The sequence below is a fragment of the Sorex fumeus genome, unplaced genomic scaffold (genome assembly GCF_029834395.1).
Source record: "Sorex fumeus unplaced genomic scaffold, SorFum_2.1 ptg000002l, whole genome shotgun sequence".
Classification (NCBI taxonomy): domain Eukaryota; kingdom Metazoa; phylum Chordata; class Mammalia; order Eulipotyphla; family Soricidae; genus Sorex; species Sorex fumeus.
This window is the reverse complement of record NW_026606059.1, coordinates 41,897,141-41,924,030: the sequence shown is the minus strand read 5'-3', so window position 1 is coordinate 41,924,030 and position 26,890 is coordinate 41,897,141. Positions and strand designations below refer to the sequence as shown.

At 35.6% G+C, this 26,890-nt stretch overlaps 1 protein-coding gene across 1 annotated transcript in view; it reads right to left on the bottom strand.

Annotated features, from left to right (window-relative positions):
* Positions 1-26,890, bottom strand: part of FAM135B (family with sequence similarity 135 member B) — a 350,355-nt gene that overhangs the window by 8,121 nt on the left and 315,344 nt on the right. The window contains exons 12-19 of the mRNA XM_056134964.1: positions 19,730-19,884; positions 12,970-14,908; positions 10,947-11,113; positions 8,481-8,572; positions 7,029-7,126; positions 5,568-5,719; positions 2,839-2,949; positions 1,307-1,420 (exon numbers count right to left, since the gene is read on the bottom strand). Coding sequence (XP_055990939.1) covers positions 1,307-1,420; positions 2,839-2,949; positions 5,568-5,719; positions 7,029-7,126; positions 8,481-8,572; positions 10,947-11,113; positions 12,970-14,908; positions 19,730-19,884 — 2,828 coding nt within the window. The remainder of the gene's footprint in view (positions 1-1,306; positions 1,421-2,838; positions 2,950-5,567; positions 5,720-7,028; positions 7,127-8,480; positions 8,573-10,946; positions 11,114-12,969; positions 14,909-19,729; positions 19,885-26,890) is intronic.

Genomic DNA, 26,890 nt, shown 5'->3' with positions numbered 1-26,890 from the left:
GGAGAGCATCATGCTAAATGAAATGAGTCAGAAAGAGAGGGACAGACATAGGAAGATCGTACTCATTTGTGGACTATAATGTAACAAAATGGGAAACTAACACCCAAAGATCGTAGAGACAAAGAACAGGAGGATTCCTCCATGGCTTGGAAGCTCGCCTTACATGCTGGGGGAAAAGGTAGTTCAGATAGAGAATGGACCACAAGTAAAGAATGCTTGGATGACCTGCTCGGGATGAGAGATGTGTACTAAAAATAGACTACAGACCAAACACTATGGTCACTTCACACCTGCATTGCAGATCTCACCCTAAAGGAGAGAGAGAGAGAGAGAGAGAGAGAGAGAGAGAGAGAGAGAGAGTAAAAAGGTTGAATGGTTGAATGGTTGATACAGAGGCAGGAACATGGGGGGTGGGAGTGGTGGCAGAGGAGGTGGATGGAGGGGGGTGTAGGAGGGATACTGGCTACATTGGTGGTGGAGAATGTGCACTGGTGGAGGGATGGGTACTCGATCATTGTATGACTGATATGTAAGCACGAAAGTTTGTAAGTCTGTAACTGTATCCCATGATGATTCATTAAAATATAAAAAAAAACTTTTAAAAAGAGCAATGCTATTTTATGTATTAAAATTTGTTAAAAAATTTAGGTTAGAAACTCAAAAACACACATTTATGTATTTGTACAGACTGTTTAGATTGCCGATGTGAATAAATAAATATTTAAATTAAAATTTTAATATAAATTTTAAAATTTAGTAAATTCAACAAAAATGTTTTTAATTGGGAAAAAAATTTAAATGCTTGGCATAGAAATAGATTGATCAAAGGAATTGTGTCACATCATTTCCCTATCTAGGTTGCTGAGAAAACACTTGGCATAAGATAAAAAGTATCCATTAAATTCTGGCTACAATGTGTTGGCATCCTCTCAGATACAATCTTCCTAGATTTTTTCCTTATTGTACTTTTTGCTATTTCTACTTCAGTGTTATCACAATGTATTATTTATTTTTCTATGATTTGAAAAATTGCAATGCTCTATCATTGCTATGACTTGTCAGACCTGAGTTGAACAATGCTTCTATGGGAAATAGAACATTCAGAATTCTATATGGCTGACGTGAAATCAAATGAGGTTTCTATTGTCTTATATGCAACTCTGACTCTCCCATCACTCAGTATGGAATGAAATAAAGCACTCTTCCCTGATGGGCCCAGTTGCCTCAAATAGGCATAGTGAATTTACATAATTTACATTTGCTGTATGAATTAAACTTATTAAAAATAAAGTTAGATATGGCTTACCTGTGTGTCTGTCTTTGAGGGCTGTTTTACACATTTCAATCCTGGCTGAATGAAATGGCACATAACGGTCTTGGGGAGAAGCAACGAGCACAACATTTTTAAAATATTGCAGCCCTACAACAAGCCAGATGGACATTTTTCATGAAGACGGTTTGAGCTTCACCCTCTTATTTGCATGCATTTTAAACAAGTTGCACCAGAGAAAAGGAAAATGTAAGTGTGTCACTGCATGAAGAACTTTTGGTTTGAAATTTAAAAAGAAATCTGCTACCCTGGGACTTTGGTATATTAGTAGAATACAGACTGTTGCCAAAGACCACAAAAGCTAAGATACAAAGTAAATTATTCTGAACTGTGAGTGGTAAGCATCCTGGACATGGCATAGGAATGGGATAGGAATATCAAGAAATGATGAAGGAAGCAATTCTAATGTTCTGTCTTCTGATACATGACTGCTATCTTTATTGCACCCTTATCAGTTGCTGCAGTGAAACGTTCTTGGGACTTACCCTGCAGTTCTGCCTCATTGAAACAGGTATGACAAACGGGTTTGGAGACAGAAAGTCTGCAAATGAAACCTCACTGTATTCCTGCAACTTCAGAGTCACACACCTCAGGTACTGGCCTCCTCTGAGAGAAACTCCTCATCTAAGACATCACCTCAAGACCACACTCTCATGCTAGACCATCTCAGAATTTCTCACCCAGGGTGAAAAACTGGAAAGATAAAAACCACCACTTTTCACTATATTGAGACAAGCCCAGCTCCTGCATGTCACAGGGCTTTTACTTGCTGGGATTTCTGCACTGCAAGCTGACCTCCCTCACTCTCCAATTCTGCTTCCTTCATTTTCCCATGGACTGGTACACTGTAGTTCAAGAGAACACACAGGGAATTTGGTGGGAAAGGAAACTGCCAACAGTTATACATCAGCCTATTCATATGTCTTTCACATTCAGAGAGAGAGAGAGGTTTTAACAAAGCAGTGTTTGCTGACTGATAAAAGATAGACCTACAGCACTTATCTGGCTCAGTAGGATTGAGGAGGCCAATTTTTGCTTCCTTAATGGGTATAAACATCAATGTAATCCTATGTGCTCAGTAAGTCCTCTTTACTCATAAGAATTGCTGAGTGAAGACCTACTATATGGGTACCTGAGAAAGACACCAAATTCCTACTGCCCTCTCAACACAATTTATTTTTCCTTTTTGTAAGTAGGCTGGCTAAAAATCTAGGAGATTAGAACATCAAAAGATTTGTGGGAAGAAGAAAATACAGCTTTTGTCTATGGAGTAGTTCTTCTACTCAAACTGTGGCTTTCGACTGATACTTTCACATACTGTAGAGAAGTTCAGCCAGAAATGGTCAATACTCCAGCTAGGTGTTGACTTTTCAATGCTGTGCATGCTGTGTTTTTGTATTATGCCCTCTGTGATGTAATTGAAAGTAATGCTGATGCTAATCTAGGCCACAATGGTTGGATTCTCTGTCCACCTTTATGATCAAAAGATGCCTGCTCAAAGAAGTCACCTGTTTTCTGACTGAGCTGGTAGAGGAAACATTTGCGCAGATCAGCATTATCCCTGAAGGTCAACTGTAAAAGAGATCCGGATTTCTTCAATTTTTGCATGAGCCACAGACCTACATGGACAAAACAAAGCTCAGATCAAAATATGAGACTAAATTAACACATTTGATTTTTGTTAATTTAAAAGCATAAGTGATTTTTAATAAAAGTTTGAAAAAAGTGAGGGGAATTTTATATTATTTTGCATAAATTCATTGCATATCATGATACATCTTCTTCTCCCTCAATCCATTTAATTTGTTACAGTAAATTAACCTAAAAACTCAATTGCATATAACAAAAATGAATGTAGTAACATTTCTAACAGTTTCATGTAGGATTTCAAACAACAAATTAATCTTCCATTTTGATGAGTTCCTCCACTGACATGTGTTTATACAGACACCAACAATGATAAAATATTCTGTCACAACAAAATATATACTTGATAAAAATGCAGAGATAAATATGATTTGGCATATATACATTTATACTAGATTGTCATGAAAATGAGCATGAATGAAAAAACAAGCAAAATGAATTAAATCATTACTCCAGATAATGTACATTGCAAGAATTACCAGTAATATTTCTTTTAAAAAGTATTTGTGATATTGCAAGTGTGAAACTGTGAAAAAATTAAATGTGGTTTAAATAATTTGTTTCTGCACATTGATGGCTTTTCTGTTGTGTGAGGAAAAAGAGTGACAAAAGAAAATATTTACACTTATTATGTGCCAATATATCAAATAACTCATGTTCACAAAAATGTCTTTAAAATAATAGAAATGCAAACAAACATGACTCATCTAATTTGAAGGAAAGCAAGCAATCCAGGGTATTCTGAAAATATAGCCTATGTAGGGGAGGTGTAGTTGCAGAGAGTGGCAGATAAATGTGGAAGAAATTTATTAACAGTAACTCAAAAACTCACATAACAGATTGGAACTATCAGGGACTATTGTATGATGAATTTGATTTATTATAAATGTATTTTACTAAACTAAATGTCCCAGTGGTCTTTTTGGACTATTATATAAGAGTTACATCAATTTCACAGCTGTGGTACAATTACTATGGTATCCCTAACGTCTCCATGGTAAGCCTGACACCAAACACATTGATGAAGACATTACATCATCTGGCTTGTTCTGATAATTTCATCACCATATTTTACCTCTCTAGGTCATTCTACATTTCTGTCTTGTAGAGCCACCTTCAGCTTGTTGATTACACCATATCCATTGCTCTCCCTCTCTCTCTCTCTCTCTCTCTCTCTCTCTCTCTCTCACACACACACACACACACACACACACACACACCACTCTTTATTCTGCAAAATAAGTTCATCCTACCATTCATCCTGAAATTTTCTCTTGGAATTTTAAACTAAGATCCAATGACATTTTTATTTATTTGTTTTTAACTCATATGAATGTCATTCCCCAACATAGAAAAAAACCTAGAAATTCAATTCTGGAGACTCTGTGTTCACAGTCCACCAAGCACAGAATTCAAATACAGTCATTCTTCCATTCATGACACTCAACTTCCATTTTCACATGTCTTGTTTAATATTAAACAGTTCTATGATACATATATGTACATACATGATAGAGACTACAGATATATGCACACATATATGCCTGTTTATAAATATATACTATAAATTTACTTATGAAAATATGTATCACACATATTTTAATTCATTATAGACATTAGGAATGTAAACAGAATAGATATTAATGTCTTTGGTGAAAGTGTTCCCTACGAGTTTGACATAGAACTTAACTATAAGCTTGTCACAAAAGTATCGTTATTAAAAACTTATTGATAGAGAACGAATGTTTTCATTCCTTTAAAACTCCCTATGTTGAAATTTATGCTTTGCTCCATCCCAAATGTGATGATTTTGGGGGATGAAATCCTTGTGATTTTGGGGGATGAAATCCTTTCCAGATGAAAACCTCTGTGCCTAATGTAGTCAAAGAGGGATCCATTACAATGGGAATTAGTGCAGTTCTAAAAGAGACCCTGAAATACCCACATCAGCCTGCTTTACAAGAACATTGAAAAGATGACCATCTGTGAAACAGGAAGTGGACTCCTCCCAGACATCAACAGATCTGCTGCTATTCATCTTGGATTTCAGTTTTTATATCTCTAAGACTTTTTTTTTTTAATTTCAGAGAGAGGCAGGAGGTAAGGTGCTTGTGGTGCATCTGGCTGATCCTAGATCTATCCTTGGACTTCCTGTAGTTTCCTGAGCAATTTCAGGATCATTCATTAGCACAGAGCCAGGAATATTCCTTTAGTACTGGTGAATGTGACCCATATAACTCACCCATTATAAGTCATTGAAAACCAAATGAAGTGATACATTAGATTATTTCCTCCTTACCATTAAGCCTCTTCAATATTTCCACTGGGACGTCACTTTTTAGAGTTTTACAGCATGACTTATTTAGTGTTCACAAAACACTAAAGCAAAAGTGATCTTGGAATGCAGTATAACTTTTCTTAGTTCTCAAGGGGAAAAATTCATTTGATACTCCAGGTGCCCTTCCACTATTTATAATATTCAAAAAAGAACTGTTGCACAAAAATACCATTAAGAAGAAAGCTTGTCTCTATATTCATCTTATCTAGTCAAAATGAATTCTGAGGATTTAGGGAGATTAGAAAATCTTACCTGTACTAACCAAAGTGCTGTTGTTATACAAGGTCCCTAGGTGAGGCCCAGACAGTGACAAGAATGTGTGAAGTTTGTTGAGGTAATACCGGAATCGGGGCCTTGTGAGGACTGATCTTATGATTATGTTGCCAAGAGAATGACCAATAAAGCTGTTCAGAGACAAAAATGACAAAGGTGAATAGCAACCAGAAGTCAGCTGCCAGCAAATGTTTGCATTGAGAGTAGAAGGTATCAGTCACTTTCCACATACAACTGAATCCAAGATAACAGGCAAATTCTTTTTTTAAAAAAATATGTGCCATTTGAATGATAACTCACTCTCATCAGGTTTCCAAACTCTGACAATATTAAGCATGAGTTTTATAAATGGGAAACTCTGTGCCTAATGTAGTCAGAAATGTGGAATTTTCCCAGCATTGAATGATTAGAGTAGCTTACCAAATGGCTCTGTGTACCATCTTAGTATACCCGGGGGTCTTTTATGAATTATAGAGCTAGGCACTGAACTGTCATTATTACTCACTGGTTAAAATCCCAGCTACTTAGCCTGGCTTATGAGGCCTTTCATAATAACCTCTGGCAACCTATCCACGTATTTCTTCACTAATTCACCCATTAAGTATTATTGAGTTGCCTGCTTTCAGCCCATCCTGCATCTGATATACTCCTACATTCTCTATTTCAACAGTATTGCTACACAACTACCTACGAAGCCAAAAATTCATTTTAAAATTAATCACTGATAAAATCCCTATAGGTTCTAGTGATATGCATAAAACATGCAAAGGGAAAAATGTTATCTACAGAACTGCATTGCCTGATACTTATTGTTTTATTTTTAATTAATCTTTCTCCTCTGAATCCTCATTTGTGTTTCTGTAGTCTAAATAGAATAATTTATGCCAAATGGTTTATCACAATGCTTACATAATATAAGTGCACAAAAAATACTAGTTATGTACTTACCAAGATCATTTAAACATTTAAATTACATTATATATTACAATGGAAGGACAGCATAGGATTATACATGATTAAAGTATTTTTCTGGGTAGGCAATAAAGTCAATTAACAAAAAAAATAGAACTAGCCCACTTAATTCTTAGAGAAACAGTATCAAAAAAATGCTCATGCTTATAAAATGTTACATATGACAGCATGAGGATACTAACATAGAGTATTAGAAGAAGATTTTAAACCAAGATATTTTGTGTTGTGTCTCATTCTCTTCATTCTGAGTTACATATGATTATTTTCCCACACTAAGACTATAACATATATATGTATAAGCTATCATGATACTCAGTTCTGATCAGAGAATAATATTCTCCACTTAAAACTATAAGTTGAATCCTCTCAGTGGTGTATGCAAAGCATTTGGATTTAAAATAACATACAGAAAACAGTCAAAGATATCACCTTCTTCCCCTAGCATCGAGTACCTCTATTTTCTTTTACCTAATTCGAGAGATGGAAAGGTTGTACAACTGAATGTGCTGAATGATTTCATCCAGTAACCTATCTGTCATGGTGTCAAAATCTGCAAAGGTGTCCATCTGAAAGAAAAGAGAGAATATAGAAGTTGGGCAGTCATCACAATGACAAGTTGGTGCATAATTCCATTTTCTTCCACTGTGCAGCATAAATATAGTGGTCTTCTAAGATTTATACAATGATAAGATAATACATTGAGATACAAATTTGGGGGGAAAGGCTCATAAACTGAGTCTCCCAATGAAGAAACTCAAGAATGTTTAAAAACCATACAGGGAATAATAACAAACTAAGAGAAGAGAAGAGGAGATTCAGAAGAGTTAATTTACAGTGCTGACTGCCATATTACATCCCAGGTGTCTTACACAGATAATTGCTTCTCTACCACAAAAAAAAATTAGGTTTTGAGCATTAAAGTAACACCAGACTCAGATCAACACCTAAGTCCATCTGACACAGAGAACTTGCTCATTCCCTAGTTTATTCTTATCAATATTCTTAATATGCTCTGTTAAGTCATATTTACAATGCCATAGTGAATTTATTCTTGAATTTATTCCAAAGTCACTGAATCTCAAGAAAGAATGGTAGTTGAAGTATGAAAAAGGATACGAGGAAGTAGATAAATATTGCACATGTATCTGAGTATTTGAAAGACAGAAATGATGAGTATTAATTGTTTTATATAATTTCAAAGATCAACATTTGGAAACATTTAAGATCCATGGGGTTGGGTGTTTGTGTCATTTAAATATTAAGAGTATGTGTCATCTCATTTGTGGTATCAAAGTCAATATAAAAGAATTAAGCATTTGTATTGTAGAAATAAAATGTTACCTTCCAAGTGATAACTCAAGGTACAATTATCATTTTAAATTGACATGGAAAATCCCACCCCCATTTTCTTTAGTTCAATCAATTCTATCCCAACATGGGTACTTACTGCTCTTCCATGCCATTTCCTTAGGAGGAAGGAATATTAGCTCCAACCTGCCCCACCTATGGTCTTGCATTTTCTAAACTTTCATCTACTTTAACAGCTTAATAGCACACAAGACTCTTAACTACTTTGAAATGGAAAATATTCCACCTGACATTAAAGAGGCCATAAGCACACTTAATGAATTTCACTAATGAATCACCTTTTACCCCTTTGTAAATACGCAAATTATCATACTATAGATGTGCTGACCTTTCACTTCCTAACTATACTATCTGATCTTAAGACATCTTCCATGCATTCTGACTTCTTACTATTTCACCAAAGGAAAGTGAAGCTTTTCTCTACAGGCAAGGTGGCAAACAGCTCTTTTTGATGAAGGTTCCTTTCGACTATGTGTTCACGAACCACTGTGGTGACTCTGGGAGGTTTTTAAGACATAGATGATTTCAGTTTGAATAATTTTGTCATCATACCTGATTCTTCTCAGACATCAAAAAGTCCAGTTTTCCTCCAGGAAGACCCAGTTCTATAAATGTCTTTACCAGTCTTAGGTCTGCACTGTTTCCTAAAATGATAGATAACCCCAAATCAGTTCCATAAATAATTATTCAAAAACTGAAACAGGAAATACCCCCTGTGTCCTGTGTATTTATAAATATGTATTTATTCCCCAATCTTTCTTTCTTCTTCCCATTCTTTTCATTTTACTTTGTTCTATTTTTTATTAAGCAGATTTTTTAATAATAAGCTAAATCACGTGCTACTCTCCACAGCAAAATCAGATTCTCTGCACAAAATTCAGATTATTCTTGAGATTCTAACTCTACAAAAATAAGTTCCAATCTAAAAGTGTGTGGAGAGAGAGATAGAAAGAGAGAGAAAGAGAGAAAGAGAGATGAAAATAAAACAAACCAAATAAATAAAGTATGTGGCTTACAATCATTCTATACATAGAAACAATTTGAGAGGAATTCCACCTTCCTCTTCAATTTAATTTACTAATGCAAATTTGCAAAGCATGCCTCTTAATGAATTTTACATCATACCACAACACGATGTGTTATCTGCATTTCTCTATAAATATCTTCTTTAATAGAAATACTACTGAGTTTTTTTTTAGTTTTTTATTTTCTGATTTCATGAGAATTTGGGTTCTAATTGCATCATAATAAAACTTAAGCCTAACCCTCCTAGGGATCCTTAGAGCTGAAAATTAGAAACTATTAATCTGGATATATAGGTCACATGGTTTAATGTAGTGTGAAAACTATAAGCAACATAGGTTATAATAAATTTTACATCATTCTTTGTGAAATTATGAAACTATTTAAAGAAAACTTAAACTACCACATGACATTTTGTAAAAGTGAAAATAGTTAAGAGAAAAAAAATCCCTAAACCTTTAAAATAATCCAATATACCTAAACAGTATCCCTATTGGTGGCCTTTCATAACACATGTTCATATATTCAGGGTCAGAGTCATAAAATAGTCACTTTTTAGAAAATTTTTCTACTTTGTTAATAAATTTTATTTATTAACTATGTCATATTTGAAAAATAGAACTGGCTTCTTTGTTGTTTTTATTTTTAGAGCTACCTATATTCCAATGCCTAGCCTAAAACTGGCTTTCTGTTTAACTAAAGTTCTAAATACCAACCCCCATTCCTTCAGGTGAGAGAAAGTGAAATTTACAGAACTTGAAGCATTATCAGGAAACACAACTTGGTAAGACAGTACAGAGAATATTCACAATGATCTAAATCTGAAGGGTTTTGCACAATATGAAAATTGTCTGATTTTTAATACATTTTCTCTAGTTCTTCAGTTATCTATTAATACAAATATACCCTTAAAATTGAATTTGCACAAAGATATCCATAAAACTCTGAGGAGTTTACACATTTTTTACCTTAAACTAGAAATGCTACCTTCAATAGAGACCTTAGCTGTTAGTTGTCTTTTTTCCCTTCATGGTTTTCTGGTCAGGTGAAAATATTCAAGCTGACAGCTTGGTTTTATGATCAAGTACAAACACTAGTGAAGACATCTGTACTTCTTTTCTCTCACATGACTTTGGATGACTAGACGTATTATTATAACAAATGGTGAAAAGATTGACTAATTTTAATTTCATATCAGGTACGAAGAACATACGGGTCTTTCATGACATGATCCTAATTTGTTCATAGGTTTTGTGTTACTAGAAATTTATTATCAGAATGAGAGAGTTATTCTTGATCTTGCTATATTTTGATTAGAAGCTTCAGTTAAAAACAAGCATGTCTACATACACACACTTTTTTTTTTCAGAAGAGTAACAGAGAGTCAGTCTAAGTTGAGTATCTACTAACAAAAGAACTGCCAAATTTCAATACAATCATTTTATTTTTAATGACAACCTCATTTAGTATTATTCTTCGTTGTAACAAATGATTCCAGTATTTGATTTGTGATAGTGAAATGTATTTTCTTTTCCTAAACAAGTATTTTCAAATATTTTTATTTCCCTAGCTATGGAAATTGGGTCATTCTTCTGTCTGACTCAATTACATTCACATGTACAATCCCATTTAAGAAATCTTTATGCCAATTTACTGTTCTCATCTCTATATCTCCCTGTTAAACTGTAAGTCTAATAATAGAATAACTCTAGAAAAAATATATCTTTCGGTATTTGTTAAACTGAATATGTTTTTTGAAATTATAAACTTTTACTAAAATTATATGTCGTGGTACCTGTGTAGAGAGAAAATGGGATATTGATGTAAAACAGATAAAATTCAATAACAAGTACTGAGATCAATGAAGAAAGAGGAAATATCACTATCAAAAAACATGGGTGAAGGCACATTGAAAAACTTGTTGTCAATGGATTCATAAATACTAAGATAGGATAACAGTGCAGAATTTAAGGACAAAACTTTTTAATAACTCACCATCCAGACCATGGACACAGACAACCAGATGAATCCCATCTTCCAAATTTTCCTCCTCTTCCTCTGGTGGGAAATATGGCACATCAGAAGCCAGTACAGATAAGTCACTGTACAAAAATCCATCAATCTTCAGTTCCTTTTTAAATTTTTCTTTGGCCTGATAAAAACTGGAGAATAAACTAGTTAATCATAAACCAAGCTGCATATTCCATATTGAACGGGAGATGAGCTGAGATGGGATGTAGGAGCTGTGAATGTCTACAACTGCTGAGAGCCACAGGTTAAAGATGAGATCTCAAGGGTGCAGTCAAGAGAAGCTTTATTCTGAATAAAGATACAAAAAATCACTTGAGGAGACAAGAGACTAGTGTTTTCATATGTACATATTTTCTGTACAGTGCCTGCACTAAATAACACTTCAAATTCTATCCTTCTAGAAGGATACATACACTCTTCAAAAGGTTTTCCCCAGAGTAAAAAATTCTGAACCTAGTTTATAAGACCACATAGCTCACCTCCACCTACTTCTCCAAGCTCCAAAAAAGACACATTTCTCAAAGTTCCCTGCATGGCTTATGTTGCTTAATTTGATATAAGTACCTGCGTTTACAAGGGTTAGGTAAAAAAAAGGTAAAGGTAAAGGCCCTCCCGTTGATCGTCGATTTGCTCGAGCGGGCCCAGTAACGTCTCCATTGGAGACTTTTGTTGTTACTGTGTCTGGCATATCGAATACTCTCGGTTACAAGGGTTAGTTTGAATAAAATGTCACTGCCAAATAATTATTATGCCCTTTGCCTGTTTATCTGCAATGGTGAACCAATGAAGAAAATATGTTCTATTTTCTCATTGCCAAAGTCAAAATATGATTTTTGGCAATTACTAACTCTAAGTCAACTTCCTAACTTCTCTGTCCTGAATTTCCTCATTTGTAAAAGAAAAATAATACTACTGGAACTGGAGTGCTAGTAAGGTGCTTGCCTTGCATGTGAACAACCAGAATTCAATCCTTGGCATGACAGAAGTTTTCCTGAGCCCCACTAGGAGTGATCCCTGAAGCCAGAAAATAAGCCCTGAGTACACTCAGTGTGACCTCCAGCCCCATTTTATTGGTCCATAACTTTTCTTTTTGTATTAGGTCATGTATTTATGCAAAATTTATGAGACCAACATTTGAAAGACTACAAGTAAACAAAATTATCTTTTGTATGACATCATTTATTATTGTCATCATTGGCATCTATTTTATAATTTTTTTCTCAGTCTAGGTATTATCACTAAAATATATCTCCTGTTTACCATCTTTATTCATAGTCACTTTCTTTGGATATTGGGTCACCCTTCTGTTTTACACAATTACATACACAATATATATATATTTTCAAATATATAATTTATATGTTATGTAGAAATATGATTATTAATTCAACACAGGGATTAAAGGCTGTATCCTGCCACCATAAGAGCAAAATTAAGTTTAATAAGCGCATATCTAATGAGAGAATATATTCCCAAAAGATCTTAAGGAATCTTAAGGAATGGCTTAAGGATCTTAAGGAATGGCTCTCTAAAACTGTGAGGGTTACACATCATTTGTAAATGACACAATAATTAAATTGAAAGTTAAATAAACTTAAATCATGATATATCTATATAATGAGATACTATTTAAATGTTAAAATAATAATGAAAAATAAATTTATACAATAGGAACGTGTTTCTAATATATTAATTTAAACTTTTTTGTACAAAATGACACAATTTTTGCCAAAAATTTTAGGATACATATAAAAAAAGATATCAAAGTGTTATTTGGAATACTATTTAGCCATATTTGGAAGATGGGCTTATTTATAAAATTTGCTTTCACATATTTGTCTACTGATCTCATTTTTATGATGTGGATATATTACATTATTTAAATTAGAAAATAACTAATATCTCACTTTTGAAATAGTTACATGAGAGAAATATGTAGAGGAATGTAAAGATTGTGCTGCATTAGGTAAGCCATCAGTAAGCTCACCTGAACATCCGTTCACTGACTTCTTCCTCCAGCGGGCTAGAATGGGTAGAAACTACTCCAAAGGAACCCAAAGGTTGATGAGTGATAGGAAATGGGGTCTGTTTGGAAGAGAATCCAGCCCTGGCAGGAGTCTCCTTGGGTACAGATGAGAAAGGAAGACATGTGGCAGTGCAATACACAGATAAGTTGATGACCTCCACGGTCTTCAGGCTGTCCAGAGTCTCTGAAGAGTTCTGCTGTGACACTGTCATGGAATTGCTTGCCCTTGGCTCTTGGTTTTCTAAAACTTGGGAGGGAAGGGAAGGAGTCACAGTGGAGCACACAGTGCCTGCTTTAAGTCCAAGCTCCGTGAAGGTGTCAGCTCTTCTGCTATAAATGGTAGCATCAACAATGCCAGCTGAGCCATTTTCCTCAACGGCCTCAGCAATTGACATACAGTTCAATTCAGGCACCTGGTGGTGGGTGGTAGCCTCATTTTCAAAGATGGTGCTTTGGGACAGAGAACTATTCCCCACATTCAAGTCTTTGGCCATGTCCTTTGGGATTTCCAAAAGTTCTCTAGGAACAGATTTGTTCCTAGGACTTCCAATTGCTATATTATGTGGTATTTCAAAATTGTGAACTTTGGCTTCAACATCTGGAGAATTTTCAGTCCTGTCATCGAGACAACAGGATGCTTGAAGATCTTTACTTTGGGGTATGTCTATATAACCAGGGTCTTGGTGATCGTCAGCATCTAAAATCACCTCTACAAAGGAACCTTCTGCCCCATTATCCTGGATCCTGGAGCCATTACAAAGTTGTGGGCAGTGTTCTGGGGAATCTTTGCTCTTGATATGTTCAACTGAAGCTTCAATAAGACTTTCATCTTGAAGTACAGCTTCTGTATCTTCAGAAGACTCCTCTGGGCTACTAATTTGGGGTGCAGATAAAGACTTAGTCAGTTTGGTGAGTGCCAACTCCCTCTCCTCCTCCTCAAAAGGCAAAGAGCTAATAGAAGTAAGCGATGCTTGAATCCCACTTGGCAAACTCGTGTTGCTCTCGGTGTGTCCACCTTCTAAGGAATTTCTATGCAGAGCATGTCGTCGAACCAGCTGGTGTAAGACTTCCCGATCATTAGGTGGCTCGAGGGCCCTGCTTCGAGCCTCAGACCAGGCAACTGAGCTTGGTTCACTCTCAATGCCTGAATCAGAGATGATGGAAGAAGACCTCTTGATGACTCCGGAGAGCAATGACATATCTTCCTGTTCTTTGTGAGAGTCTTTTGGGGAAGCTCTAGTGTCCAAAGGATCCCTTAGAGCAGAATTTACAGTGTCACAAGGTTCAGATGGCATGAGCTTCAGACTCAGTAGCACAAGTTTACCCTCCTGGTCAGCTCCTTTTCCTGTAACACGTAACTCATGCGGCATCGATTTTTCTGAAGAGTTGGCATTTTGATTATTTCTACCTACTTCCTCTTTGCTTAGCACAGTACCATCTGAGTCAGAGTTCACTGCAGAGCACTCACTCTCATGCAGAGTGCTAATAACCACTGTGGGCTCATTTCTACAGGGGTTCTTATTGCTCGGTTTCACATCAATGTAGGTCAGTGTTGAGGTCTGGGCATCCTCTGAGCCTGGACTCTTTCTGGGCCAGTCCACATCGGTACTGGAATGTGCTCCAACCTCAAACCTTTGGTCAGATCGTGATTCATCTTTAGGCAAATCTGCTTTGCTCTGGAATTCACCAATTGTCAGATATACCTGAGATTCAGAGAGTTTGCCACTATGATTTGGAGTGGTTGAAGTCTCATCTGGCTCTGAACACCTAATAATCTCTCCAGAGTCCATTTGAGGTTGTTTTATGTTGGACAAAACAAGGTCTTCCCTGAAGGATGGTTTTTTGTTTAGAATACGGCTCTCTTCTTGATCTTTGAGATTTGTTATTGTGGTACCTGCCTCTGAAACAGAAAAAATAGGATAAACAGTCAAATTGTGCCCTAAAACAGAAAAAGAAAATATAATTTAATTTAGGAATTCATGTTGAAAATGTGTTCATATAACTAATTTTATGATAAAGACTTTGGATGGCCTTTGTTTCTGGCTTCCAGTAGGTAATCTTTAAATTCTTGGAATTTCCCAAGTGAGATCAATATGGTTTTATCTATTTATTTATTTATGTATTTATTTGTGTGTGTGCTTGTTTTTACTCATGTTGGCCATAATAGCTTATACCAGATGTCTAAGGATGGTGATTTGACATTTCATTAAAACTAAACATATAATGAAGGGTGGAAACTAAACATGTAATGAAGGGTGAAACTCTGAGCCCCATGATAAACGGTAAAATCTATAAAGAGGGGAGTGGAGTATTAGCTTTAGTTTTGTGATCTGTGATTCATTCATAATTACATCATAAATACACAATTAAAATCTCTGGTCCCTGAGTCTTCAAATCACCTTTAGTGGTGGGCAAACACATTGACTCATCAAGAGAAGCACTCCTGGAAAAACAAAATCTCCAATGCATGACATCCTTGAATATAATTCTTCTTTTTTTAGGGCCATTACTTATATGCTTAAATAGTAAATATATAATCATAAGCGTAGCACTGCCCTCAGTTTTGTTAATTATTCTAACAAAGTATTTAACCTGAGATGATGTGGATATCCCTTATTTGATAATCAGTTGGTCAGAATTGTAGGTGAATTAGAAACACCCAAGTTAGTTACTGTTATCTGAAGTGAGGAAAGTCTTATTAGTGACAGTGACTTTAATCTCTGAAGTTTGGCCTAAAACTAAGTAATTAATGTCAGACTTTCTCTGAAGAGACATAAACATAAAGCTGCCAGATATAATTATTTTAAATATATCTTTTAAAATTTATCTCTTATTATCTCATTCTTACTCTTGGAGAACCCAGCAGGCTGCCAAGAGTGTCCTTTCCACACAGAAGAATCTGGCAAACTTCCCGTGGCATATTCAATAAGCCAAAACCCAGTAACAATGATGGATCTCATACTCCTGACCCTGAAAGAGCCTTGAATGTGGCACTTTCTAAAATCTCAGGGCTAGGATGAAGGAGACATTACTGGTGCCTGCTCGAGGAAATTGATGAACAATAGGATGACAGTGATACAATGATACAGTGATATCTTTTACTAATCTAAATATCCTAAGTAATGACTGCTCATAAATATAAAAAAATACCTATCTTACATGTCTGATTATAAAATCAAAAGTGCTTCAGAATCAAACAAACTATTTTTCTACCCTGTACTCTTAAAGTTGTAAAATCATTGAAAGTTATGAAGTTAAGTGATATTTTCAGTTTTTAAATTTCTTTTCCTTAAATCTAATCAATTCATAGTAGTCAGTGAGCCTCAGGGACATAGCTCATAACAGAGTAAAATGTTGCAAACAGGGAGAAATATTTCTTTTTTTCTGAATAAAAACATAATTAAATTTGTACTTTGTAACTAGGAAATTCTCCTAAGTGGCATTCAGACCACAAAGAGGCTCCCAGATCACATATCTTTAATAGCAGGATGGCAGAGAGCTAAAGTATCACATTTTTCTTACATTTCTTTAAGATAAAACAGTATTTCTGCTTCCTTATTTCTTTTGCTTCTCTCCTTCCCCACACTTTACTTTTATTCCCATCTTTCTAATCTTTCTGGTTTTTGTATTACCTTGCTTTATATGTATCCATGCAACTGCATACTTCCTTGTAATAAATCACAACTGAGAAGAAATGCTTCCTACATTTGTATATGTTAGTTCTTTTCAAGAGATATTTTCCAGAGTATCAACCATCTGATAAATTATTCAGTTTCCATATCAGATTAGAAAGAATTTGGTTTTCATTTTTAAAAAAACACATCTTTATTATTGATTAAATGAATATAATCATACTAAATATTGTCCTGAATAGACCACTGAGATTTTTAATACTTTTGTGGGGTTATGAGACATAATTAGTTTTATATTATTAAAAAGATGAATGATTGTGTCAATAACTACAACAAATATTCTGAGAAAATAGATCTCTTCCTTACCTGAACATATTGCTGGCATATTTAGAGACAAAAAATATCCTTTACTCTGAGAGAACTTTTCCACTTCCTTTAGGAAATTGGGGTCTCTCCTGACAATCCCCATTTTCCCCTCTACACACACAAGAGTAACACATCTACCACTATGGTCTGATTCATTGGTGCTTTTCTGTTAGATGAGTTTGTGCTCTATAAATGTCTGTGTTATAGGTTTCCATTTTTTTAGTGCATATTCAATTACTTGTGTTTATAAAATAAACTACAAATTGACATTCCAGATAGCATAGCAGTTAGGTTGTTTGCCTTGCATGAGGACGACCTAGGTTTGATTCTTCCGTACTTCTCGGATAGCCTGGCAAGCTACCAAAGTATCCTGCCCACACGGCAGAACCTGGCAAGCTTCCCATGACATATTCGATATGCCAAACACAGTAACAACAAGTCTCATAATGGAGATGTTACTGGTGCCCGCTTGAGCAAATTGATGAACAATGGGAGGGCAGTGCTACAGTGCAAGCCATGGGCTAGGGAAAGAGAAAATGGCGCTAAACTATAGTAATGAATTTGTTCCTGATATTAAGGCATTTTCAAAATCTTGGGAAACATTGCCACACACAGGCACATCTATTTTGCCCACCAAAATTCCAGATAGCATAGTAGTTAGCATGTTTGCCTTGCATGAGGCCGACCTAGGTTTGATTCTTCCGTACTTCTCGGATAGCCTGGCAAGCTACCAAAAGTATCCTGCCCACACGGCAGAGCCTGGCAAGCTCCCCGTGACATATTCAATATGCCAAACACAGTAACAACAAGTCTCACAATGGAGATGTTACTGGTGCCCGCTTGAGCAAATTAATGAACAATGGGAGGGCAATGCTACAGTGCAAGCCATGGGCTAGGGAAAGGGAAAATGGCGCTAAACGATAGTAATGAATTTGTTCCTGATATTAAGGAATTTTCAAAATCTTGGGAAACATTGCCACACACAGGTACATCTATTTTGCCCACCAAAAGAATGTTGAGTATATGGGCCACAGTGGGTAGGGCATTTTCCTTGCACCCAGCCAACCCAGGTTTGATTCCCAGCATCTCATGGTCCCCCAGCAATGCCAGGAGTAATTCCTGAGTGCAAGAGCCAGGAGTAATGCCTGTGCAATGCTGGGTGTGACCCAAAAGCAAAAAAAAAAAAAAAAAAAAAAAAAAAAAGAATGACGATTATATTCAGAATTGAGCTTCTTCAGAAAGAGAGTTAATGAATCGAATCAGGGAAGCAGCAAGAATAAAGTCCCAGGAGTTGACTTCACATCTTAGGTCCCAAGATGGGGTTCAGATAAAAGAGGTCATGTAGGATACTCAGTGCTTGAAATAAAACTGCAAGTTTTAATTGGGTTAGTAGGGGCCATAGTCATTAAAGAATCTTCTAATGTGTTTAGGACAGTAAAAATTAGAAGGCAATCTGAAAAAAAAATTAACAGTCTAATATTGGACATTTATTTTAAATTTCCCTAATTGTCAACATTTTATGTATCTAAATTAAATAACTCTAATATAAACATGACTATGCGTGTGTGTGTGTGTGTGTGTGGACACACAGTCTCACTGCAATATTTTAGGTTTTACTGGCCAACTGGGTTGTCTCCATTTCTGTAGTTGGTACACATCTTAACTGTCATTCACTCTATTGACACTAGATGTCAGGGGACAACTGCGAATAAGGTAATAGTGTTTTTGCAAGGTTGCAGTGTCCTTGGAAATCATCATGATTTGAAATAACATGAAAATCAAAGATTGCAGAAACTCTTGGATTTAAATAGACACTTATTTAAACCATAAGGGACATGAACGGTTGATCACAAGGAGATTGTAGGCAGACTATGGAACTGGGAGATTAAGTGAACTGGATTTAAACATTGATTTCTATAAACTATATTGTGATCTTTAGTAAATTTTACATTGGTCATTCCTCAAGTTTTATCTGTAAAATCAAGTTTGCAAGATTGTTTATTAGGTTAGAGGAATAAAGTACTTAAAGACCAGTATAGGTCCTAACTTTTTTTGAAAGCTATCATTATAATAGAATGAAAGGACAAGAGAATTGACATTTTCTGAATGCCTAGTCAAAACCAGGCTTTTTGCAAGTGATGTTTTGCTTCATTGACAAACTGTGCAACAAAAGCACAAAGGTTGCGATCTGGGTATTACCAACATACAAATATGCATGGACATGCTTCTTTTTTCCCCCAAATGAACCATTCATTCAAAAATCTATCTGTATATGTGATATACTTCTTTGAGTATTTTTTTCTGCATAATGGCAAAAAGTATACACTCCATAGAATTCTGAAATGAATGTCATTAAAGTTCAACTAAAAATACTTTATATTTGAATTTCATATTTGAGATAAGATTCACCATCAAAATCATAGTATTCTGGTGACAAAGAGAATTTTATTTACATTTGTTAAATAAAAAAGTGAGGCACTGAATACAGTTCTACCGGTGGAGTCAAGACTTATGTAAAATTGTACTTTTGTTACATTGATTTGTCAATTTCATGAAAATTATGTGATATCGATACATTTATTAAGCTTAGTTCTTGCTTCTTTTCTATGATCTCATCAAATACTTCACTTATTTTATTTTGACGCCATTGTCATGCATTCTGGACATCTGATGACCACTGATGAGACTTATTCTTGAGTCTTCCCACAACAAAACAGACAAACCTGTAGCAGGGCAATCCACATATCTGTCCTCAAAGATAACTGGCAGTGTGTTCCAGTCACCATCAATTTCCAGGCACTCTGCTGGCAGTGGGGGCATGGTGGTGAGGTACTCTGAGTTTCTAACATCCAGAGATAGTTGACTGTGGGACTGGATCCTATGGAACACAAGGACTGGGTAAGAATCCAAATATATATATACATACATATATGCATACATCAGATTCTAACAATTGCCATCCTCCTTTCAATTATGCTCAAACTTCTACTTATCCCCAGATGCCTAGAATGATTTGTTTTGAAATTGGTCTGAATGCTGGAGTTAGAGAGTATATGTTTTTTGACTGGATAAAAACATTGACAGATTCATGACATACTTTTGTAAATTTGTTTGATACTTGTGGCAGACATTGGTGCTGAGAGCTTAATTCTGGTGGGACCCTGAAACCATATGAGGTGCCAAAAATTAAAAACTGGAAGATCATGTGCAAGATAAGCACCTTTCCCAATGCCAGATCACTCCAGCACCATCACATATCATTTTAATGAAATTTGAGCTGAAATTCTAAATGAATGGAAATCTTATATTAGTATTTTTGAGGAATGACATATATAGCTAAATGTACATATACTTTATTTCCGTGTCTCTCATTTTCTGTGTGATTAAGTGTTCAAAGTTATTTTGTTACATTTAAAATAAAAAGGAAGTAAAACAGCTTTTATGTTACATATTACATGAACACCAATGTCCTTGATTAGGGGTAAAAGTCTTCTTAACTTGGAACCATAATTTATTTCTTTTGTTTTTATTTTTGCTTCATAATGGGTCAAAAAAATAAACTTCTGATTTCTTCGGAAGTTCATCCGTTGTTTTTAATCATGAGAAAATCTAATTCCAACTAGGAAACATAAATGTTTATTCCATAATTCTCAGTCTCTGAAAAAGGGATTTCTTAATGAATGACAATATCAATATTCATTCATTTTCTCCATGCCAACTGTCATCTTTTCATAAGGGAATAAGAGGGACTTACTGGCCAATGATTTGGGGAAAGAATTGTATGCTTCATGATCAGTTTTCCTCTCTGACCATTGCTTATTTTTGAGAAATCTGACTCCTGGAAGCTTCCACCTTAACTCCTTAACCATTAGCTCATCTCCTTCTATATGACAACTCTGTAACTGTAGAATTCAAAATCACAATATCTCTAAATCTAGCATACTCAGTATCAAATATAAGGAAGTATATGTATAACAATTTTTGTGAATATTTCTTATTTCTATTAACAGAGTATTTTATATTCTGATTTTTGAGTTAGAGTCTAATAACACAGTTAGAGTTTAATAACAATAAAAGGAAAAGATGAAGAATTTATTCACAGGACTGGAAAGATCATATAGATGATATGGTACTAGCGCTGCATGCACTGACCTGGGTTTGATCCCTGGCATGCCAGATAGTTCTCCAAGCTATGCTAGGATTGATCTCTAAGCACAGAGTAAGGAGTAAACCCTGAACACTGCCTGGAGTGGCCTAAACCTGCCACACTCAAGAAGAATTTATTCTTTTCCTCAAAGCCCTAAGATGGCTGCAATTCACAGAAACTTATCTTCAATATTTAAATGAGTGTCTAAATTTATTTCACACTTATTTTATTTGGTTTTCAGCTGTACTCAGGAATAACACCTGGTGGAGTTTGGGGAACAAAATGTGGTACCACTGTGTGCAATGCAAGAACCTTACCACTAAACTATCTCTCTGGCCCTGAATCCTATACTTCTTATCTGTTATCTGAACTCAAAACTCCTGATTCAGTTCATAACTGATTTTAAAAGTATGTTTAAGCCTGAGGATGAGTTTTAATGCCTTCTTGTTATGGTTTTGAGACATGGACTTTGATGCTCAGCAAGGCTAGTAAGCCTGCAGTTGATACCATGCACTTCATTCTTTGGTCTGATGCCATATGTTAATCTATTGATTCCGAAGTTATATAAATCTATTGCACATTGCTACAAAGAGTAAAATCCCTGGCAACACAAGTGCATCTACTTACCCATGCTGCTCTCTCTCTCTGCCCTCTCTCTCTCACACACACACGCATGCACACAAACACCATCCCCCCCCACACACACACACACACACTGCAATTGTAGCAGCAACGGTAAAATATATCTTTTTGTTTTGTTGTTGTTGTTGTTGTTGTTTTTGGGGTCACACCCGGAAATGCACAGGGATTACTCCTGGCTCATGCACTCAGGAATCATTCCCGGCAGCTCTCGGGGAGACCATATAGGATGCTGAGAATTGAACCAGGGTCGGCCACATGCAAGGCAAACTCCCTACCCGCCATGCCATTGCTCCAGTCCCAGTAAAATATATCTTGATTGAATTCCAAGACACTTAAGGACAATGTGGACAAATGGTACTTCAAGCATTTGATTTTGGACTCAAAGAGTCTATAATGAATAAAACGTGTAATAAACCAAGTCATTAATATATACAGAAAAAAAAGGAGCTGAAGTGTCATATCTAAATTATCTTATGCAGGCTGGTTTTACTCTTTGCTTAAATGTAGCTCCATGAACTTATGGGGTTTTTGAGTCAGGGAAAAAAATTACTTAAATCAGTGCTTCATATGTGTTTAAATGGTCTGAAAAATGTATGTCACGTATATACACATAATGAGTTGCCACCTTGTACTTGGTCCTGTGTCTATTTTCAAAATAAAGAAAAGCAAGCAAAACCAAGTAAAGTTGTGGGGATACAGAAAATCTGGAACCCTCGAACACCATTGCTGTAAATGCAACGTGGTACATTACTATAGGCAACACCCTAATTATTCCTCAAATAAATTGATTAGAGGTATGTTATATGATTCAACAATCTCACTTCTGGATATTTATACAAAAATTAAATGAGGCTCCTTAAGAATGGTATTAACACATACACTACTCACAGTAGTCAAAATAAAGAAACAAGTATAAAGTCCATGTGTAGCTAAATGGATAAGAAAATTTTGCTGCAATCATAAATAATTAGTCTTAAAATGAAGAAAATTTTGTAATACATAACAGTGAAGAAAATTCAAGTACCTTATGTGAAAAAAGGTAGTCACAAGAGCACAAATCTTGAACATTTTCACTTATATTAAATATCTAAAATAGTCAAATTCCTAGTATTGAAAGTAGCAGTTAAGTTTCTCAGGAGGGAAAGCGAAATGGGAATTGCTCATCAAACAGCATAAATTTTTACTGATGTAGGAGGAGTGATTTTAAGAGAACTAGTGTGTGGAACAATTAGGTCCTAGTAATTACCAATGTATTTTAATGTCAAATTTACCCTGACTGCAGGATTACATCCCAACGGCATATAGATATTTCCACTCTACCCTATCCTACCTATCCTGTACTATCCTAAACTATCCTATCCTATTCTAGCCTAGCCTAGCCTAGCCAAGCCTGGCCTATCTTATCCTATTCATCCTATCCTACCTATCCTGTCCTGTCCAGTCCTGTTCTGTCCTGTCCTATTCTATCCTGTCCTGTCCTGTCCTGTCCTGTTCTGTCCTGTCCTGTCCTGTCCTGTCCTATCCTATCCTATCTTCTCTTACCCTACACTACCTTACCTAACTCTACCCTATCCTATCCTAACTCATTATATCCTTTTTCTAAATGTGAGGTTCTGAAGCCATTAAACTGCTCCCATAATCAACTAAATGACTGTGACTCACTGTTTAAGAAACACAATCTTGCTTGACCTTGAACAAGATGAGTCTTGACAGTTGATTACCACCTAAGACAATTTGCCTTTCCAAATGTCCATACTAATTTCAGAGAGCTCTACTTTATATGTGAGCAGAATGGTATAACTGTACTTCTATCTTCTTTTGCCAGCCTCGATTTCCACGTTATCATGTGTATAGCTGGTACTGCATAGCAACAACGCATCATCTTAGTTGAAGTTTCATTTATGTGCACAGCACCTTGTTTCTTTTTAAATAGTAACTTTCTCAGCCAAAAATGAAACTCCCCATCTAGCTCAATACTTCTTATTTTTAATGACCTAATTAAAGTTCACTTCATCCAAATCATATTATTTCTATTCTACTCTGGCCTTTATGGAATAGGTAACTGTCTACTTTAATGTGAATGGTAACCCATCTATATAGTTTCTATAATTAACGTGTGATAAAAATTGTAATTCCCTAAGTATCTACAGGAATCTACCTCTCACTTGCTATATATCTTTGTTAAAATGTATACTTGGGAATCCATTCTTTAATAAGATAATAAAATACTCCTTTCAGTTTACACTTATAATATTTATATATATATTAGGATAATATTTACATGACTTTCAGTACTAAAATATAAGGTTCATGGTTATTGAAGTTGCCTGTTTTGTTCACTGCTGAATATTCAATTCCCCAAGTGGTACCTGGTTCACTGTTCACCCTAAACAGACACTAGATAGAAGAGGGAATCTCCCTATTATATCCATGTATATAATAGGGAGATGGTCAGTGGCTAGTTTAATGCCACAAGCATTGTGTTACAAAATTAATGTTTAAAATATGTACATGAGATTTGAAATCTGTGACTTTTTAATGGCTCATTTGCCAGTGAAAACAAAAACCATTAATCAGTATCATAATACGAAGTAAAAATTATTTATATCAACCAACAGAGTTCCATATATATTCAGTCCATTACTTCCTCTTCTGCTGCTCACTTCATTCTAACCAACCTTGAATTATTGCTATTCTTTAAACATTTACACTCCCATAAGAACCTTTATAAGCATAAGAACCTTTTCCATTTTTTACATATCTTGATATAGCCAAAACTGTAGTCAGTTTTTCCCAAGTGTCACATCTTTACATGACTTTCTCTTATCACTGTGGATAAAAATATTCTTAGTCTATGGCCATCTTTGTGTTGATGCCAGTTGAGATGGTTAACAAGATCTAACTGTACATATCTCTTTCCAACTACTTGCTCAAGGACACCACTTTAGAAGCTTGAAAGTTACCATTGCAGAAACACTCACTATGCAAATCAGCCAGTGTCATAGACCAGCTTCTTTCTTCATTTGTTTTTGTTGCTTTAAGAAATAATGGAGGGACTGGAGAGATATCACAGCGGGTAGGGCATTTTCCGTGCATGCGGCTGACCTGGGTTCAATTCCCAGCATCCCATATGGCCCCCCGAGCACCACCAGGAGTAATTCCTGGGTGCATCAGCCAGGAGTAACCCCTATGCATCACCAGGTATGACTCAGAAAGAAAATAATAATAATAATAATAATAATTGAACACTGACAATATTTTCCAGGCTCTTAATAATTTTTTGGTCCTTCCTTCAGTTTGTTTTTTATTCACTTTCCATTACCTAAAATTAAATAATTTGCCTATTTTTCCCCTATAGAGACCATGAGAATGCATCTTTTTGGAGATATAAAGGGGGATTGAGTCTATACCTATAAGTTCTCAGGGATGACTCCTAGTTTGGTTCTCAGAGAATCACTCTGGAAAGTGTTTAGAGCAAAATATGCAGCATGAGGATTGAACTGGGTTCAGCTATATGCAAGGCAAGCACCTTAAGCCCTGTACTATCTCTCTAGCATGGAGGACAGTATTTTAGCTTTATTCCTTATTGTACATTCGGGGCTTATATTTATAATGACACTTGTTAAACTATCAACCAACATCTAACATTTTCTGAACATAATGTATGACTTGAACTGTGATTCCTATGTATAAATATTCCTATTTGGGCTTCACAGATATTATTCTATCCATTTAATTCCTTAAGGACAAGGCAAAGTCAAAAATTATGCATGGTATTCTTTCAACAACAGTACTGTACAATACAGTGTCTGAAGGAGGAAAATAATCTCCTGCCACTGAGGCAGGTGGAGATGGGAGGGAAACTGGGCACATTGGTTGGGGGAATTGATCATGGGTAAAGGGACAGTGTTGAAACATCATATGTCTGAAATGCAATCCTGAATAACTTCGTAATTGCTTGTGATATAGTTAATATTTAAAAAGAAGAAAAACAATAACATAGTAAGTTTCTCAGGGAATCAATGGATCAATGGAAGACTAGGGTTTTGAATTCAAGTTAGCTAAAAATCATAGAATATTTAATTTCCAAGTAGCTCGTGCTTCACCAAAATTCTTCAAGGGTACCTAAGTGTCTGCCATCTCTTGTACATTCATATTACTTGAGAACACAGTGTGTGGATATTTAAAGTCTGTTTTGTTGTGGTTAGAAAGCTAATTTCTCAATTCACATGCTTTGCTCTATGACAATTATCACTATATGGGTCAGATAAACTCTTCTGCTTTTAGTTTTAAAAATTATATTAATGGAAACTCAATTTATTGTTTTTTGAAGAATGCCTATATTGCTTTCCTAAAAGGTTGAACCAGTGGGTATTCCCACCAACAATGAATGAGAGTCCCTATCTCCCCACATCCACATCAACACTGATTGTTCCTGTTCTTTTTGATGTGTGCCAGTCTCTGTGGTGTGAGATGGTATCTCATTGCTGTTTTGATTTGCAACTCCCTGATGATTAGCGATGTAGATCATTTTTTCATGTGCCTCTTGGTCATTTGCTTTTCTTTTTTGAGGAAGTTTCTGTTCATTTCTTCTCCCCATTTTTAATGGGATTAGAGGTTTATTTCTTTTTACTTATACAGTTTTATTAATGTTTGTATATCCTGGATAATAACCCCTTATCTGTGGGGTATTGAGTAAATAATTTTTCCCATTCAATGGACTCTTATTGTATTTTGGTCACTGTTCTTTTGAGGTGCAGAAGCTTCTTAGTTGAATGTAATCCAATTTGTTTATAGTTGGAGGGATCACTCAGGATGAGAGATCTGAGCTGAGAATAGGCAAAGAACCAAACATTATGGCCTCTTGATATCTGTGTTGCAAATCATAATGCCCCAAAATAGAGAGAAAGTAAAAAAAAAGAAATTGTCTGCCATAGAGGCAGGGGGTGAGGTGGGCTTGGGATGGAGGGAGAGATACTGGGAACATTGGTGGTGGAAAATGTGCACTGGTGGAGGGATGAGTGTCATATCATTTTATGACTGAAATTCAATTATGAAAACTTTGTAACTGTATCTCAAGGTGATTCAATAAAAA